General features: G+C 33.1%; 1 protein-coding gene across 1 annotated transcript in view; it reads right to left on the bottom strand.

The window, feature by feature from the left end:
* Positions 1 to 18,717, bottom strand: part of LOC129222748 (band 4.1-like protein 5) — a 113,502-nt gene that overhangs the window by 12,087 nt on the left and 82,698 nt on the right. Inside the window, exons 3-9 of the mRNA XM_054857279.1 lie at positions 18,056 to 18,098; positions 16,036 to 16,114; positions 14,037 to 14,134; positions 12,297 to 12,417; positions 9,061 to 9,148; positions 3,493 to 3,651; positions 1,460 to 1,629 (exon numbers count right to left, since the gene is read on the bottom strand). Of these exons, the coding sequence (XP_054713254.1) occupies positions 1,460 to 1,629; positions 3,493 to 3,651; positions 9,061 to 9,148; positions 12,297 to 12,417; positions 14,037 to 14,134; positions 16,036 to 16,114; positions 18,056 to 18,098 (758 nt within the window). The remainder of the gene's footprint in view (positions 1 to 1,459; positions 1,630 to 3,492; positions 3,652 to 9,060; positions 9,149 to 12,296; positions 12,418 to 14,036; positions 14,135 to 16,035; positions 16,115 to 18,055; positions 18,099 to 18,717) is intronic.

The following is an 18,717-nucleotide window of genomic DNA, read 5'->3' as shown; positions in this document are numbered from 1 at the left end:
AGTAAGTTATCGCCCTATAGCCAGGGCTAAGGCAGAAATACATAAAATACACAGCCAGCTCAGTCAATTCCAGCCGAAGACTGCAGTTTCGTGCTTGTTAGCACTCTTCAGCCCGGAATACGAGTGACTGAGCTGGAGGTGGAAAACCTCTTAAGGAAGCCAAGAGTGCCAAACAAACTGGTAACTAATACAGAACAAGCACTGACCAGAGTAGTGACCGAAGCAATGGTTCGGTCACTCATCACAAATGAACACAAAATAATTGTGAACCTGTGAGTTACTATGATGCAAACCACATATTCATACGACAATTTGCTTTTCTATAAAGTTTTGAAATGTGTCAAGGACTTTTCAGACACCCAGTGGCTTTAAAAAATGTTCGTCTGATGTAATTGATTCGGGTTCTGTTGGGTAAGAAGTGCTGAAAATCACATATAAAGTATGAAATGGCTTTAAAAATTCATTTATTGAAATTCATAGCTCAAGGTATACTAGTTTCTACAAAAACAATATCTTATGCGAAATTTCTTGTTTCTAGGTCTTAACATTTTTCATAATTTGTTCCACAAACAACAGGAGAATTTTTTCTGTAGTTAACTAGAAATCCTAGCTTAGAAAAAATTTTACCATAGGGAAAATGAAAAAATACATGAAAAAATCATTACCTATCATTATAGATGATCATTCTATATTGAATAAAAAGGGAAAGAAAAAGAGTCTAAAAACATAACAAATTACAAATATACAGAATGTAGTTTAGTGCCTCAAACAAATTGGTTTTAAGATCAAATCACAAAAAAAAAAAAAAAGAAAAGAAAAAAAAACCATTAGAGTAGAATTGAACAAATACCTTTGTGCTTGAAGAGTAAGACTATGAAACAATGTATGAAGGCACAAACTAACAGGAAAAATGCACATACATGTTTCAGTGTAACAAGGAGCTCCTTTTTCAATGCAAAAAAAGTGAGCTTATGAATGGAAAGGCCATTTGTTGGATTTCTTAACACCCTAAAGCTCAAATCATTTTCACTGAAAAAGAGGTTCCTTGTAAGCCCGAAATATGCGCATGCAGTCTTCCTGCTAATTTGTGTCCAAATAGGTTGTTTTAAATTCTTTCACATTAGAGGAGATTTCAATGCACTTGGTGTTTAAGTATATTTTTCTTTTAATCTTTTTTTTTCAAAGTGATTTTTGTTCAGTGTTTTCACCTTTTTTTTCTTCTTACATTTATGTACTTCACACAAAAAATGTAAGACTTTTTTTTTAAAGAAAATAGTATAAATAAATTAATGCAACTGCCAACCTTTTTCATCAAAAGATAAAACAAAAACTTAAGTTAATATTAAACATATGTTTTAAAAAAATACAAAGCATGAAAATTTTTAATTAATTAATTTTTTTATTAACTTCCGAGAAACATTATCGAGAGGGAAAAAAAACACAGTTCACAGATTCTCACCTATATCTAAAACGAGAGCCCATACGTATAAAACCTTGTTTAGCAGATTGCTCAACAATGGGGCCTTTTAAACGGAAGAAGGCATGATGTTCTATGGCACATTTCCATAAATGTTTGCAAGCTCTGGGATTGTGAAGGCGAAATACAAACGTATGTTCTTGTTCCTTGCCCTAAAAGTATTAAAATATTAAATTACTTTAAATGATATAAATTTATGCATAACAAAATGAATTTGCACAAAACCTATTTAGACTTTTAATGGAAAATAATTAATGTGATGGTTTCTTTAATGTATGGACCTGTCCCTCCCCTCCCCTTTTCCCGAAACAGAATCCTGGCTATGCCATAACATTAACAGCACTGATAGTTTTTATGTTGCTTTTATTTGTGTGGAAAATGCAAATAAGACAGAGTTGTCGCACAGACAAAAGATCAATTCCTGCACCTTCACTGCGTAAAACACAAGCCTTTACCACGTTTTGCATGCCATTAATGTATTTACTCATGATTATCTAAAAGTCAACAAACATTAAAAACTTCAATAATTCATCAAATATTGTAATTAGAATGGTATAAATTGACGCACATAATTGTCCCTAAAAAATTAGGTTTTAATGAAATCTTTAAGAAAAATCTCCCAAAACAGTCAATATCATGAAATGCTTACTTTTCCCTATTCTTAGATTATTAGAAAGTCGCCCGTCATGGTGTGACGGGTGAAAGATGTTTCTACATTTGAACGAAGCAATTGCCTGTTTGATGATCTTTTGATAGTTGAAGTTTTAACCCTAACACCAGTGGATTAACACTAAACTCCAGTAGATAGCGTACATTTGCATCTCCAGAGCTTGAATACGCTACCTTGCTGTGATTTACAATACTACCGAAAAAGGTAAAACATTCCATTCCACATGCTTTCTTTGGGGTAAATTACAGGCTTCAGATAGTTTATACTGTAATGTAATTGCAGAAAAATAGAAAAGAAAGCTTCCTACAAACACTATGATAAATTACTGTCATTCACTAATCTTCAAAGCAAATTATAAGTAACAGCATTTGTTTACCCGTTTCATCCGCCATTAGACAGTGCAGCACCCCCCCCCCCCCCCCTAATTGGAGTTGTAAATTGTTTTGGTTCCTTTAATCTCCTAAAATGACAGTCTTACCAGTAAAACTGTTAAGTTGCCGGATCGAGTTCAGCCTTGTCGCAATAAAGCTTTTCCATGCATGTCAAACATTACCAAAACATATTATCAAATTATACCGTGGCGCGAGTTTCATTGTTGAAATACACAGATTACTTCCTCAACGGCTATTATTTAATGAGGATATTAGGCTGCATTTTGTGACCTGATATTTTGGGTAAAAGCATTGTTGACGAGGGATGGCCATCAAATTGACCAGCAGTTGTGAGGATTAACATACTGTTTAAGTGAACTGCAACATTTGACATTCCGGGCCCACCAGATTGACTGAGGAACTTTATAGCAGCATTTTTTCTTCTGCACCGACTCTATATTCTGCAGTTCACAGAAATGCCCTTCTCACTTTGCCACAACGCTAGAGGGGCATTCTCCCCCCTCCCCCTACACATACATAGCCCTTGGTTTTGTCATATTTTCTGGTTGCGCCATTGCACCTCTCAATAGCAAGATCACACATCCAGCAAATGTTATTTCATTCACAATTTTTTTCCCATAAAAAATACTACTGTAAATAATCAATAATAATACACTTCAAGTATGTACTGTACATTAATCGCAAGTTTTTTCATTAATAAGTTTTTTAAAAGTATTACCCATATCATTACAAGCATACATTATTAATTTTTACCCCTCTGAATAAACTATTCTAATTAATTTATTCGTGTACTTCAATCTTGATTCTGTATTTTGAACATAACCATGCTCTAAATGACACAACTGAAATATTAAGCAGATCATAGCTCGATAAATAACAAATATATTATCAGTTTATTAACAATAACGGTTTCTAAAAGGTATCAAAATTATAATAATGATTATGATACATACCTCATCATCATCTTCAATAACTACTAATGACAATTTCTTGTTTTTAAAATTTAGCTTTGTAATTTTTGGCCAAAAAAACAGACCTATTTTGGTATTACCCTCAAAGACTAGAATGCCTGTTGGAGTGAGCCCTAAGGAATACTCATTACCATCTTTACCCTGAAAAGTTCACAAAAAAAATTACTTTAATTTTAGAATTTATATAGTTTGAAAGAAATATATTATTTTTAATTAACTTTATGCGTTTGTTTTAAGACTAATGGGAAGTTGTTTTAAATATGTAATAAGAGTGCTTTCAAACAAAAAATAAATTTGGCACATATGTACTAATAAAAATACAAAAGCAACGTCACTATCAATACAGTAAAACCTGTCTACAACGATACTGTTGGGACTTTAAAAAAATATCGTAATAGACAGGTTATCGTTATAAACAGTTTGATAATTCATGCTGACATTTTGATGGGGCCAAAAAAATACATTGTTATAGACAGGTTATTGTTATAGACAGTATCCTTATGCACAGGTTTCACTGTAGTAGGTCTAAGTCCAGCTAGGCTGGTCATACCATAATCAGTTCATTGACACATGTTCATCACTCATAGAACTTTCTGAAGAGACAGTTTTAAAATGCGCTATAGCAAAGTCTGAAATTTGTGCCCTAAGTAAAGAGCAAAGCTGTCAACTTTACTCTTGAGTGAGACTTTTACTTTTTGACAATTTCTAATTTTCTTTTTTCATATAAAAATCAGCTTGAAAGTTATCTTGCTAATGTCAGAAAATTTTAGCAGTAATCTTTGAAATCACGATTTGTACACTGCCATTAAAAGATAAAGTTTTAAAGAATATGGGATTTCTTTTTCAAATGATGCTCTAGTATTACTTTTCAATCTGCTTTCCTGAAAATTTAACAGTATTTTTGAAAGAATGCAGAGAATACATTGATGAGTCATGAATTGGTAATTGTTTTTGCTCATTTTCAAAGTACAACACTTTATATTATCTAATGTAAATCATTCAATATTTTCCATAAAATCAACTCCCCTCCCCCCACTACCTTTTTTTTTTTTTTTTTGCTCCTGCTGCCTTTTTTTTTAAATTTGAAAATATAAAATTATCATGTTGAATCTGAGCATAAGACTCGATACTTTGGATTTTGAAGCATTTACACGAGCACTAATGCTGCTTCAAAATTTATTACAGCCTTTAAAAAATTTCAAGAAATGCTTAAAATCATTGATTTGAAGTTAGTACACATCACACTATATTAATATAAGTAAAAATGGCAGAAATTTATGATCCACAAAACAGTTTATAAGGACAGTTACTGTTCTTATAAACGTGTTCTCATAAAGTGGTCTTAATATAGTTAATTTTACGTTAAAGAAAAATGATGCTAGACCTACTGTCATAGAGAGTAATCAATTAATAACTTTAAATAATGTAGAATTTGATTACAAATTTGTTTCCAAAAACAAAATTTCCATGTTTAAGTTATCTTTATATGTCTTGCACTTCTCAACAAGTTTTGTAGTTTGCTTTCATACTCGAGTAGACAGAAAATGATAGCAATTCATAAGTTTTAATATGAAATAAATGCTATTTGTTCATACACTCTTTTAATATAGTATCCCCATTACATTAGCATATTTGATTCACTAAAGTTTTCCAAAGCACCACAACCATTTGTCCAATGACCTAGTAAATTGCAAGTTGCATCGAATGGGGGTAGTAGGTTTCTTTTTTTTTTTTTTCTTCTTGTATGGGATGTGACCAAGATGCCAAATTCAAGTTTTTGACCTGAGCAACCTTTCGGAACACTTTTGAAAATCGTCAAAACTGCTGAATTTTCAAACTTTCTTCAGATTTCCCCATTTTTACCATGAAGGAGCACGTTTTCGACAAACATCATTATGCATGCATTTAAACTAGATTAAATTCGCTATAATTTGACACCAGAATGGGCTTGTTAGCGCTAATAGTTTTCAAGATACAGCGTTTCAAAGTTTTGCAAATTCTCCAAACTTGGAAATTTTCAATCAATTTCCTTTTTTCATCATACATGCAGTTGATACAAAGAAACTGTGCGACTGGTTTTTTTAAGTACCCTCCATTTTTTAAAGTGGATGCTATCATGTCCTTAAACAGTGGAGTTGTGGAAGAGAAAGTAGTCAACTGTTACATGTCCAGGGATATTGGGAAGAAAGCAATGTTGAAGATTGTAAGGGAAAATTTCAAAGACGTCAAATTCGAGCGTAAATCAAAAGTTGTGTTTCTTTCCTCTACTATTAGTATTATTAATGTTGACAGTAGAGAAGTGACTATCGACCCACTTACACTATTTCACAGTATATGCGTTTTGAAGCACTCTGACGAAGAATTAAAGAACTTCTTCATGTACACAAGCTTTCACCATTCCCAATGTCTCTATTCATCAAGAAGGAATGAGGAAGGGAAATAAGTCCTCTTTCTGTGCAGCTTTCCAACCAGTTAATATTTATGAATCACAAGGGAAAACTAAATTTGTGGTTGTAGATGGTTGTCATCTCCTTTACACAGTGGTGTGGCCCAAGCAATCCTCGTTTGAGTTGATATCTGCCCATTATTTAAAATATCTCGAGGCATAGTACGGTCAGAACATAGCTGTGGTATTTGATGGTCACCCAACAGAACCTGGTCAAATAAGGACAAAGAGCTCTGAATGCTTTCACTGAGCTCAAACTTGTCTGAGGTTATATTTGAGAAAACAATTACTCCTGATGTTTCTCGGGAATTTTTTTATCCAATAATAAAAACAAATTAAGATTCATTTGACTGATGAAGGTGAAATCTGAAGCCAAAAACAGTAAGGTTTTTCAGGCTGAAGAAGATTGGGACAGGCTAATAATAACTACAGCTGTAAGAAAAGCCTCTGGTTTTCAGATTGTGGTTATTGCAGCAGAGGGCATAGACTTGTTGGTAATCTTTACTGGTCTCAGAGTTCCCACACAAGGTACCATGTACCTTAAGAAACGTTTAAGAGGCTACTCAATTACCTCAACAGCAGCAGACAATCAGCTTATTGCTTTCATTCATGCTTTCAGTGACTGTGATTACACCTCGTGTTTCTTCAGCAAAGGGAAACTCAAGTTGCTTGAAATACTGCAGAGACATGAAGAGCCCAAAGAAAAAGCTGCAGTTTTCTCTAATACAGTTGCTACATCTGATCAAGTAGTTGAAGCCATTGGGAAAATTATCATTGAGCTGTATGGTGGAGAAAGGTTCAGTCAAACCCTCAACGACCTGCACTACCAAGTCTTTACAAAGGCTGCAGCATAACCAACTTCAACCTCGCCATACTTCCTCCCACGCAACATGCAGCAAAGCAACATTCGCTTCATACATACCACCATATGCAGCAGTGGTTGAGTTACAAAAATAATCCACTAGAACGGGGATGGGTTACTAAGCTCAAGGCTTGGTTCAAAGATGATGTCAAGAGAAGTAGCCCACAAAAACATGCTGAAAAGGATTTTCTGCTGTTGTAAAAAGGGATGTAAAAATAAGTGCAGCTGCAGGAAGGCAGGTTTGAAGTGCTCAATAGTCTGCAGAAATTGCAATGGCCAGTCCTGCGAAAATCTGCCTAAAATTGCCATAGACATTAATGTCATTGCCCATTATGATTGGAACGAGCTTGACGACGAGATGGATAGGCTGCTTGACTCTCCAGCTAGCCAACTCACCAGAAATGCTATTGAACAAGTCAAGGAACCATATCAGGTATACTAAAACTTGTATTTCTGCTATGTATTAATTAATACTTTTTAATAATATTTGGGCCGCATTTATATTAGGACTTCTTGGCAGAGCATTGATAGTGTGGCAGGAAAAAAATCTGTTGTGATGACACTGATTTAAAAAAAAGGCTATTACATGCTAGTTCTGAGATTGTCATAAATTTTTTTGGGGTAATCCACAATTGGGTATTTTTATTCCTTTCAGGATGTCCAGGACGAGAGAAATGGCCCTGAAGGAGACCAATAGGCAAATTTACTTGGCCTGGTCAAAAAGGAGGACACACCTCTAGTCAGATCAATATCAGTTCTCTGGTTGTGAATAGTGACCTTTCCCCTCCTGATTAACCGTTCCCTTTCCCCCAACCCCTTAAAAATGTTAAACTGAATATATGTTTACTTAACTAACTCATATCAGACAGGTTATTGAAGTTATAAAGACAACTGCGTGCATGATAAAAAAAAAGAAATTGATTTTCAAATTTGGAGAACTAGCAAAACTTTGAAAAGCTGTATCTTGAAAACTATTAGGGCTAACAAGCCCATTTTGGTTTCAAATTGTAGCAAATTTAATCTAGTTTAAAAACGTACTACTTCGTGGTCAAAAGGGAGAAAATCCGGAAAAAGTACAAAAATTCAGCAGTTTTGGGGATTTCAAAAGTGTTCCGTGAGGTTGCAGAGGTCGAAAACTTGGATTTTGCATCTTGGTGACATCCTATACAAGAAAAAATAAAGAAACCTACAACCTTATTTGATGCAACTTAGGCCCCGTTTCCAGAACAAGGTTACTGGACTATATGGGCGTCCTTTAAGAGATACAAAAGCACACATGATAAATGTTTTAAATAGTTATGATAGGCAGAGGGGCCCCCAAAAATATATTGCAACAGCCCCCAAATCTATGAATCTGCCACTTCATTCACGCTGCGATGGCACTAAAGCCATATAATGTGAAGGCATTAATTAATGTGATATTTAATATCAATGTATTAGTGCCATAAAATAATTACTGATAATGTTATTAAACATTATCAACAATTTAACAACTAGCATAGCGTTAAATGCGTAACTAATTTAAAGTACAATTTCCCACTAAGTGCTTGTTTAGAAAACATTCCAAAAACTATATTAAAATTCCTATAAATCCCACTTCAAAAATAAGTAAAATTTTGTCTATCTGGCCTCCGTTTATCTAGATCTTTGGTTAATTCGGATCAAGTTCGTAGAGTTATAAAAAAGGTAAATGTTCACACAAATAATAATTTTAAATTATGATAGCTGAGCTATAAGTGTGCAAAACATTTATTTTGATTAAATATACAACACCTGTATCTATCGTACACTAAATAATAGCAATCTAACAAACATCATAGCATGCTTGGGAGTGTCAGTTCGACACCACAGCAGCTGAACTATAAATGATCAAATTTGTTTGATGGAATAATATGATGTAATTTTGCCACAAAGCGTTGCTTTTGCTGTAACAAAAGGTTCATCTGCTTATTTACGGAGTAGTTTTGCTTATTTTTCATACTATTTATACGGATTGCCTTTGAAATCCCGGTTAATCTATATAAACGGGATTCACTCAACAAAATTCCCATTTAGTTGAAATACCTTTGTGCTTGAGAAGTAAAAATAAGAAATAACAATGTATTATTGCACAAAATTGCAGAATACTGTAGACACGTGTTTCCTGGTTACAAGGAATCCCCTTTTCAATGCCCAAGTGATTTTTAAAATCGTTCATATTTTCATGTATAAGCTGAAAAAAGTCAAACTATTTTTTACTAACCAGAACTGTATGCAAATCTACACCATACATTTCTAACCACTTGACTTTATGTAAAAAATTCAGTTCAGCTTGAGCAGGATTTTGGCCCCTGTAAATGCATAAAAAAAATTAATTAGCAAATGAAATGGGGAAAGTGATAACTTGAAATTCCAAATAAAAAAAAATAACTACAATAATAAATAATAATAATCAATCAGTTTCTAAGTTTAGTTACACAAAATAAAGTTTCACAGGAACTTGCATGAAAACTGTTGAACTGCAACTCATTTGAAACAATATAATGCAAGCACTTGAAATTCAAGATAAAAAAACACGAAACAGTGAGAAATAAAGGGATGTAAAGGCCAAAATTAAAAATTTGAAGAAAACCATTGTAAGTGGGGGGAACCTTTCCTCCATTTTGGGGCAAGAGATAGTATGCTATTAACCCTGGGTGAGGTTGTGGTAGCCTGATCAGTAAAGTGTCGAACTTGCAACTGGAGAGTCCCGGGTTGAATGCCAGCCGATTGAACATCCTCCGTGTTCATTAAAGCTGACTCGGGAATGTTAAATATGCTCGTGATCACAAAAACTTCCAAGTTTATATTCCAAATGAACACCTTTTGAAGTTCTGGATCAAGGGTTGCTTGGCTCCTAGTGTGGATCAAAAAACGGCTTTCTTCAGGATCCTATCCCAGGTAGCACAAACCATCGGATTTACGTCGGAGAAAGGTTGAAAATGCATCGCAATGGTTGGAAATATGTTTTGGTTAGATATTGGTTTTTTTCATACGCTCATCCGATCATTCGAAGCATCGGAGGATGGTTTAAAACTAACCTATATCCGACTAAACGCATTCCCAACTTATTTCTAACCTTCAAACCTGTTTCACATTTACGCCCATTTATTGCAAGCTCGTTGCTGATTTGCGCGTTCTGCGAAGCGTGCGTAATGCGTCCCATAAGCCCCCCCCCTCCTGCCTCTGCAGTCTTGTTGAGACCCAGGATTTGAAAGGGGTGAGGTGCGCCGGGGGCATAGCCATTTTCTTTTTCATTCCAGGGTCACATACACATTCACACGTCGTGTCGTACTTGCTCACAGCGAGTATTCAATCCTTGCATGTACTCAAGTCTTCCAAAGTAAATTAATTCATTTTTCCAACTATTTTTCTTTCAAAAAATTTAAAACTAAGATAAAAGCTTTTTTTTTGTGTGTGTGTGTGTGTGATTATTAAATGCATTCTACTTTTATTCGTTTTTCAAGCTTGACAAATCATTGTAGCTGTGCAAGCCCAGATTTTTTCGTTTTAAACTGCTTGAATTTTTTCTACAAATTTGTTTTGGCAGGGGTTTTTAGGAAGTGGAAGGGGCTGTTTCTAGAGGTATTTTCCCTTTTGGGGGGGTCTCCCGATTTGGGAGGGGGGGGGGGGTCTCCGATGAATTGAAATTCTTAAAATTTTTGCGTATTCGAACTGATTTTTTTTTTTTTTTTTTTTTTGATAGATGCTTTAACTAGTTTTCTAGAGAATTTTCGTGAATGCTTAGAATTTGTTTCAGAATTTCGTGTTGTTCCTTAGTTCAACTTCGGTAATTTTAAACGTCCAATAATAAAAAATAGTTTGCTAATCATACAAATTACACGTGCAATTTACCATAGAAATAAAATTGTGTCTCTGAATGAACTTTTCTCTTTGACGGATAAAATACATTAAAATTCCTTCCCTAAAAATAAAATGAAAAAAAAAATCAATGAACATGAACTTTTTAATGAAATGGGAGAGTATAATAGTTCGGCAAAACAATAAAATAAGTACTTTTCATGATATTCAAGTTTAACCCACGTCATTTTAATTGTTGTGAAGATTTTCTAAGTGAATGTGTATGCGTATGTTTTATTTATTTTTTAATTCTTATTTCAGGTCAAAGCAAAATTGAACCTTCAAACAAGCTGGGTTATTTTTCACGGCAGAATTTTAAAGTCAATATTCTGTCTTAAGAATAATCTTGCTGGTAATTAATATTTCCTGAAAAAGAAAAAAAGAAACTAATGTATGCTTATGAAGATAATTTTCGAGCAATTATTCCGAAAAATAAAAGGTAAGAATTATCAATATCTTAAATTTTTGTTCATATTTTATTGAAACGTTTGTAAATGATAGGGAAATGATAAATTGTATGTCAAATTCAGCCACTTTATCATTTTATGTTAATATGACTGAAAATTATTTTTTACACTCGCTCTTCTAAGAGCACCTCGTAATACTTATTTTATTAATGAAATCCTACAGTTAAAGTAGATAACATTGGAAGATAGTTGGTTAGCGTTGAAATTCATAGTGGAATAACGTTAGAAAATGTAGATTAAGCATTGTTTTTTTACATCGAAATTACGTTTGGGAAATGTTAGTTTACTGTTGTGTTTTACATTGGAACAACATTAGAAAATGTTGGTTAAGCGTTGCTTTTTACATCGAAATTACGTTTCTAAATAGTTAGTTTACTGTTGTATTTTACATTGGAATGACATTGGTTGAACGTTGTATTTTACATCGAAATTACGTTTGTAAATGGTTAGTTTACAGTTATATTTTACATTAGAATAACGTTTGAAACTAACCAATAACCAACGGTTGGATAACCGTTTTCCGACGTACCGTTTTAAGGTATGTTCCGACGTAAGATGCCGACGCTGGTCCGATGTAATATGATAACGTTGGGCCAATGTTCGTGTGCTAGCTGGGTATTTGAGTGGTCGAACTACATGTTGTGGCAGGTACATGGGACCCTGGAGTGTAGTGTAGTGCAGTAGCCAAGAGTAAGTGCTGCTATAGAACACGATTTAGAAAACATTTAAATAAAAACTCACTGACAGTCCCACCATTTCAAGTGTTTTCAAGAGGGGACAAAGGGTAAATACTCACGGTAAATCATATTTTAAAAAAACAGCAAAAACCATGCCCACCTGCATAAATATACATCAATATGCTAGGCCAGGGGGCTTCAATTGATCCCCCTCCCCTTTCCCAATGACGGGTCTGCCTACCAAGGATCTGAGCTTTAAAAATGTTTTACTCAAAAGTATAAAACGTCAATTGAAACCCCTTGCTTTTCACTGCCCCATATTAGAATACATTAAAAAGCTGGTCAATTGATAAAAACTATCACAGTTCAACTAGCATGAGCAGTCATATTCGCTTAAATATGAATCTCATATTTATTAATAAAAATATTGAGGTCTCAGTAAAAAGCAAACATACTTGCATGTTTTGTACTGTTCCAGAATATCAGCTTCCATCTCTTCAGTTTGATTAGGTGCAAAGCGGAATTCTGACACAAAACCCAATGTATGCACAGTGTCATCGTAGTCACCACATTCCGCTAAAAATAGAACAGACCTATCTTATTTTTTGATACACAAATCATTTCAAATGTTTAAATTTTTAGTAGAGAGGAGTTCTGGTTCAATTTTCAAACAGGAAAATATTTATGTTAAAGAGTCTATTTAAGGAGACAAATACTTTTACTTAAATACTTTTTTAGGTCAATTTAAATCTGGCCGGTAAGAAGGTGGTTATAACACTCACCTTGGGATCAGAGGTTTTAAGTTATTTACGTTTTGGCGTTACATAGGTCATTTCAAAAACTTAGAAAATAATATTTAGAATATATCAATATACATTATTTGCACATTTGAATAAGTTTTTATAACAATCAATATTAAAGCTCAAATTATGAAATTTAACACATTTACTGTCATCCTCATATATATATATATATATATATATATATATTATCCAAAATCACTGATCGGGTAACGCTAACGTCACCAACAAAGAAACTCAAGATATAGCTTGTGTGATGGCGTTATTGCATTGTTGAAGAACCAAAAATTCAGTTAGTCATTTTATAATTTGATAATATTTTTTGGCAATGCTTGACACGCAGTGAAATGATTTGTTTTGACAAGGCTGCACTAGATCTGGTAACTTAACAATTTTATTGGTAAGACTGCAATTTTAGGAGAATGGAGAAACAAAATAGTGGTCAACAATTAACGCTATCTACTGGAGTTCAGGGTTAATCCACTGGAGTTAGGGTTAAAATTTCAGCTATCAAAATAGTATCACCAAACAGGCTATTGCTTCGTTAAAATGTAGAAGAGTAGAAGCAATTTTCACCCCTCATACCGAGACAGATGACTTTCTAATATTAAAATATCTCTCACAATCCAAAGAAAGTGTATTATTGTGCATTTTTGTTAGCTTCATGCTTTGCATAACAGCTGCATATTCAAGAACAATCTCGTACAGTAAATACTGGTTATCATTTAAAAGCTTTGAACAGAGATGGGAAGATGAAAAACTGTTTCAAAAATTAATTTGCCAAAGAACTATCATGTTTTCAAGGTTAACAGAGCCTTATAGCAGCCATACCATTTGTACAGGCGACTGAAATTCTTTTGAAGCAATGAGACAAATAATTAAAGATTCAAATATGATCAATTTTTTCATTATAAGTAATGTTGTTGTTTTTACCATTTTATGCTCCTACTTGCCTTAATGATTTATAATACCATTAAAGCAAACTATAGACGTTTAAAAAGTACGTTTTCATATAATATTGTCAAGTATGGGTTATACAGTGAAACCTGTGTATAACGATACTGTCTATAATGATAACCTGTCTATAACAATTTTTTTTTTTGGCCCCAGCAAAATGTCAGCATGAATAATCAAACTGTCTATAACAATAACCAGTCTATTACGATTTTTTTAGGTCCCAACAGTATTTTTGTAGACAGGTTTTACTGTATTTTCAAGTATTAAAATAAAATTGAAGCTTAAAAAGAAAGTTGCATGATTAACTACACAGCTCAAAAAAATTAGGGGAGTAAGCAAACAAATGGAAAACAGTGTTGTGAGCTCCCCTAATTCTTTTGAGCAGTGTATTTTGACAAATTTTAGTTAATCTTAGTTGAAAAATATTTTATAACTTACACTGAAGAGCTAATGCAGATAACTCTACAATAGTGTTATATGTACAAGGTAACTTTCCCGTTAAAATATCATGTTTTAACTGCAAGAAAAATAAGTACCTGCAAAATAAGTAACATAATTAATTCAAAAACATAGAATTGGGGTAAAAATGCATAAAAATTCAACAAACACAGTTCTGTATTGAAACGATGCGATAAATACTAACTTATAATAAATACTAAACTACGAAACAGATAAAACCTCTTGGATACTGATAGTTGGGAAAATATACGTAAAAAGAAATATATCATCAATTCTTTATGTTTTGAAGAAGAGAATATTTTAAATAGTTAAGCAGGAAAATTTGAAATGAATATGATGAATAATAAACAAAATTATTTTGTCTTCAAATTTAATACTATTTTAAAACAAAGTTCTATAAATTCCAATTAAAAAATTGAATTAACTGTTTTGTTGATTTGATATTATACTTTGTTTTCCAATACTGTAACAGTGGTGTACCAAGGGGTTGGTGGGAGGTGCTCGCTTTAAAGGCACAACAGCAAGAGGAGCGCAAGGCTGTCCGAAGAAATGACAGGCCCGGAGGGAAAGTTTCCTGGCCCCCCCCCCCCTCTTATGCACACAGAAAAATCAAGTTAGTTATAACATCAGCGTGAACGCATCATAATTGAATTTTTTGCATATTAATGAACAGAACAATCAGAGGGCTCTGCATAATACAAATTAAAACACAAGCAATGAATCTGTTTTTAATAGTTGTCAAACATTAGTACAACAAAAACTTTTCGAAAAATAGGAATGTTAAAATTCAAATATTTATCTGGTAAAATGTTATCCCTCTAGATAAAAAAACAAACAGTTAAAACTGAACCAGTTACTCATATTGATAAAACTAAGAGCACGAATAAATAATTGGCTGATTGTAAATAGAAAATGTATTTATCGAAGTAAATTCATCAAAATTAAGTTTCAATCTGGACTAATCCAATGATTATTTTAGAGTTTTTTGGTTTTACCTGTACCAACTTAATACCAGCTTTCATATATATATAGTTAAGAATAAAAATGTCATTCGTTTGCATCAAATATTTGTAAGTTTTAACGGAAATCCCACAAATGAGCAATAACATTGAAAATTGCTCAGAATTGCTTTTTTGGGGCTCTAATTTCAAAAAATTAATGGCCCTAATATAACAAAATATTATCTTAATTGCATTTTAAGACTTGAGTTTAAGAAAATATTCGTGCAAGGGTGCACATACCGAATTCCTTTAATATTACAAGCAATGGGTTTTTTTAACTAAAAAATTTAAGTGGAGTAGCCCCTGAATGTAAAACATTGCTTAAATTTTTTGTACCATAATTCTGAAAAGTTTACCAGGGAAATGCTCCAGATCCTCTTATCCATAAAATCTTCAAAGTTTGTCTAAAGCTACGTTTTTGAAACTTCAATTTTGAAAACATTCAGAAACATAGAGAATCATTGCGATGATTCTCTATTTTGTGTGCCTGTGACTGTGTATTTATGTCTATGATACACGAAATGAGAGGGCGCAGCAAGGCGCCCCTAACTTCGTGTGAATGTCGGCGTGTTTCGTAAAAATGAGGGAAGCCTTGCAGCGCATCCTCATTTCGTGGCGCCCGAGGCGATTGCCCCGCTCGCCCCCCTTCAGATAGCCCTGGAGGAGCGGCAATTGGTCCAGATTATTTTGGAAAAATATTATTTTTTTATGAAAAATACTTAAATGATTTTTTCGTAGAAAATTAGTAAGAATAGAGCAAGGGAAAATAAAACAATTCCTAATCCTCAAAAAGGAGGAATTTTGTATCTGTGGCGTATTCCCTGTTTCAATACTTTTGTTTTACAAACTGGTGGTGAACAAACTTTCTTTCTTCAAAAACGGACTTTTCCATAGAAAAAATAAAGCATCCAAAGAAACAAATTTCTAAATGAATGCTTTGTTTAATATGAATATGGTAAAAAAAAAAAAAAACTTACCTAGTTAATTCCTCTCTTAAATTAGTTGGTTCATAAGAATAAAATTTGGCTCCTAAATGACAAACAAATGGTAATGTACCTATAAAAAAAAATGACAGTTCTAAGAAACATTTAAAAATGTTCACAAGTTTGACATTTATTTACACTGAAAAAAAAAATATTATTTCAGAATCGGTAAATATATTAGAAAAATCTGGTTTTATCTGGAAAAGAAAAAAATTGTTAAGAGTTCGTGATACAACTTCAAACTTTCTTGAAATGACGACACAGTTCTTGAGAAAAGCACAGGAGACTTATTTACAGCTATGTACAGGAAATATAGTTGCAACTGCTAAATCAACCATAGCAATTAGGCAAATATCAAGTAACACAGTAAACTCAACGATAAAACACGTATTTACATCTGAACACGCGAAAACACAGTGGGGAGGCACAATAACAGAGCTAACAGCTCAGACGGTTTAAAAAAGCAAAACTAAAACTTTATCATGTGCGGAGGCTTTTTATAAATCCTAAGTTTCAACAAAATTCGAAATGCTTCTCATATTTTCTTTTTATTCCATTCAAAAATGTTATCCGGGAACCATATACTTCTGTCGAATGTGAGGGGGTTGTATGTACATTACAAGAAACTATTTACAGGTTACGTTACTAAGATAATTTTAGATGAAAAATAATGGAATAAACGCCAAATTTAGCTAGATTACAACAAATTAATCATAAGAATAATTACTAGTTACAGAATTTGTAACAAAATGATATTTCATTAAAAAATAAAAGAAAAACTTTATTTTTTCCTGTTTTGCTTTATAACTTCATTAATTTCCAACATGCTTTTAATTTTTCAGGTAATACATTTTTAGAACGATATGATATCATTCAAATAGACTGGCGACTGGTACCGAAAAACTGGAAACAACGATAACAGTCAATATGAAAATTTTACATGTTATATCGGCCATACCACATTATAATAGGTTACATGTCCCAAAATCAACTAAGAATGTCATCTTACAGTCAAGCATCTGATAATACATTAACTACAATGAGTTACACATTCCAAAAATCAACTGAGACCTTCATCTTACAGTCAAGCAAAGCATCTGATAATACAATCACTACAATCTACTTAAATAGTTATCAGCAGTGGCGTACACAGCATGAGGAGCAGGCCCGGATCTGCGTACTCACAGTGCAGGAAGGCCCACGGCCTTAGGGAGCCCAATTACCCAATAAATTGTGTGGGGGGGGGAACTAGTACTAAGACTTATTAACGTTGCAAATAATATACTGCTAGCCTGGGGAGGGGCTTCACAGATTGTGTGACAGGGGAGCCCAAAATTTATAGATCCGGGCCTGATGAGGGGAGGGGGGAGGCGAACTGAAGTCTAATGTATGCTGCTATCAGCATGATATAAACACTTTCTCAGCTAGGCTCGCTCCGGGACAAAGCAAAAACAAGATAGTACTACTCGAATCAGGCGTAGAATGTGGAATTTTGGTCCCATTACCTTACCCAGGGGCGTGCACAGAAATTTTGGAGCCTGTCATAAAATGGCTCCCCTCCATATTGTTTACCCCCTATATGTCACCCCTAGTTTTAAAAATATTGGGGCCCCTTCAGGTTCGAGCCCGGGTCAACAGGTGTCCCTTCTCCCCCGCTGTGCACGCCCCTGATCTCTTCACATAATAAAATTTTAAGATTATGAAAATTGATAGTTGAAAACTAACCAAGAAACGATATCGAAAATGTTCAATAACAAGAATATCAGCTTCTCAGCGGTGAAAGGGAGACTTAAATGTTGAAGAAAGGATGAAGAATGTTTTGAAGCGTTTATATCAAAATTTGAAACTGATAAAATCCATACATTCAATAAATGGCTTTATTATAATTCATAACAGCAAAGCAATTTACTTAAACAAAGTATCAAAATATTCTTAAAATAAAATTATCATACGAAAAGCTAAGCACAAATATTACAGCTATGTAAAGCAAAAGAAAATTTCAAATTTTTATTACCTTTAATTTGCTTCTTTATTTCTTTAGAAGGGTCAAGCCAATGCTGAAACAAAGTTGGAAAAAACATTGGTAACAGGATTAAATTTATATATATATATATATATATATATATATATATATATATATATATATATATGCAGTTGACATTTCTCAATAAATTAAACTAGGGAAAATAACTTTATACTTTCCTATCAGTAATAAAAGCATACATATTCTTCAAATTAATAACGAGACTAAAAATAAATTTTAAAAGCTTTAAACGACGACAAAATGAGGTTAAATTTTAAAGCTGGTCAAATTTGAGATTAAAAAAGTTAGATGACAGTTGAAATTTAAATTTGATGTTCATTTGAATATGAAGAAAACCCTTAAAATTTAATAATTGCGGTTTTAAACTACAATATTTATAACAAATTAAGATATTTCATATATCTCTAATGATGTAAATAATATTTAAGATTTTTTTTTCTTCTTTTTGGAATGGAATAAATATATATTTTCCTGTTCCAATTTGAACAATTTTTTTAAAAATCTCATCTTCTGATTACTTTTAATGTACTTAAAAATGGAAAGAATAATGTAATAACTGAAAGACAATAACTGCTAACAGTTCTCAATTATTTGTCTTAATTTCTGAAATAAAGACTGAACATCTGAGACTT

This window comes from Uloborus diversus, chromosome 5, assembly GCF_026930045.1.
Source record: "Uloborus diversus isolate 005 chromosome 5, Udiv.v.3.1, whole genome shotgun sequence".
NCBI classification, from domain to species: Eukaryota; Metazoa; Arthropoda; class Arachnida; order Araneae; family Uloboridae; genus Uloborus; species Uloborus diversus.
This window is presented reverse-complemented; position numbering and strand designations above follow the sequence as displayed.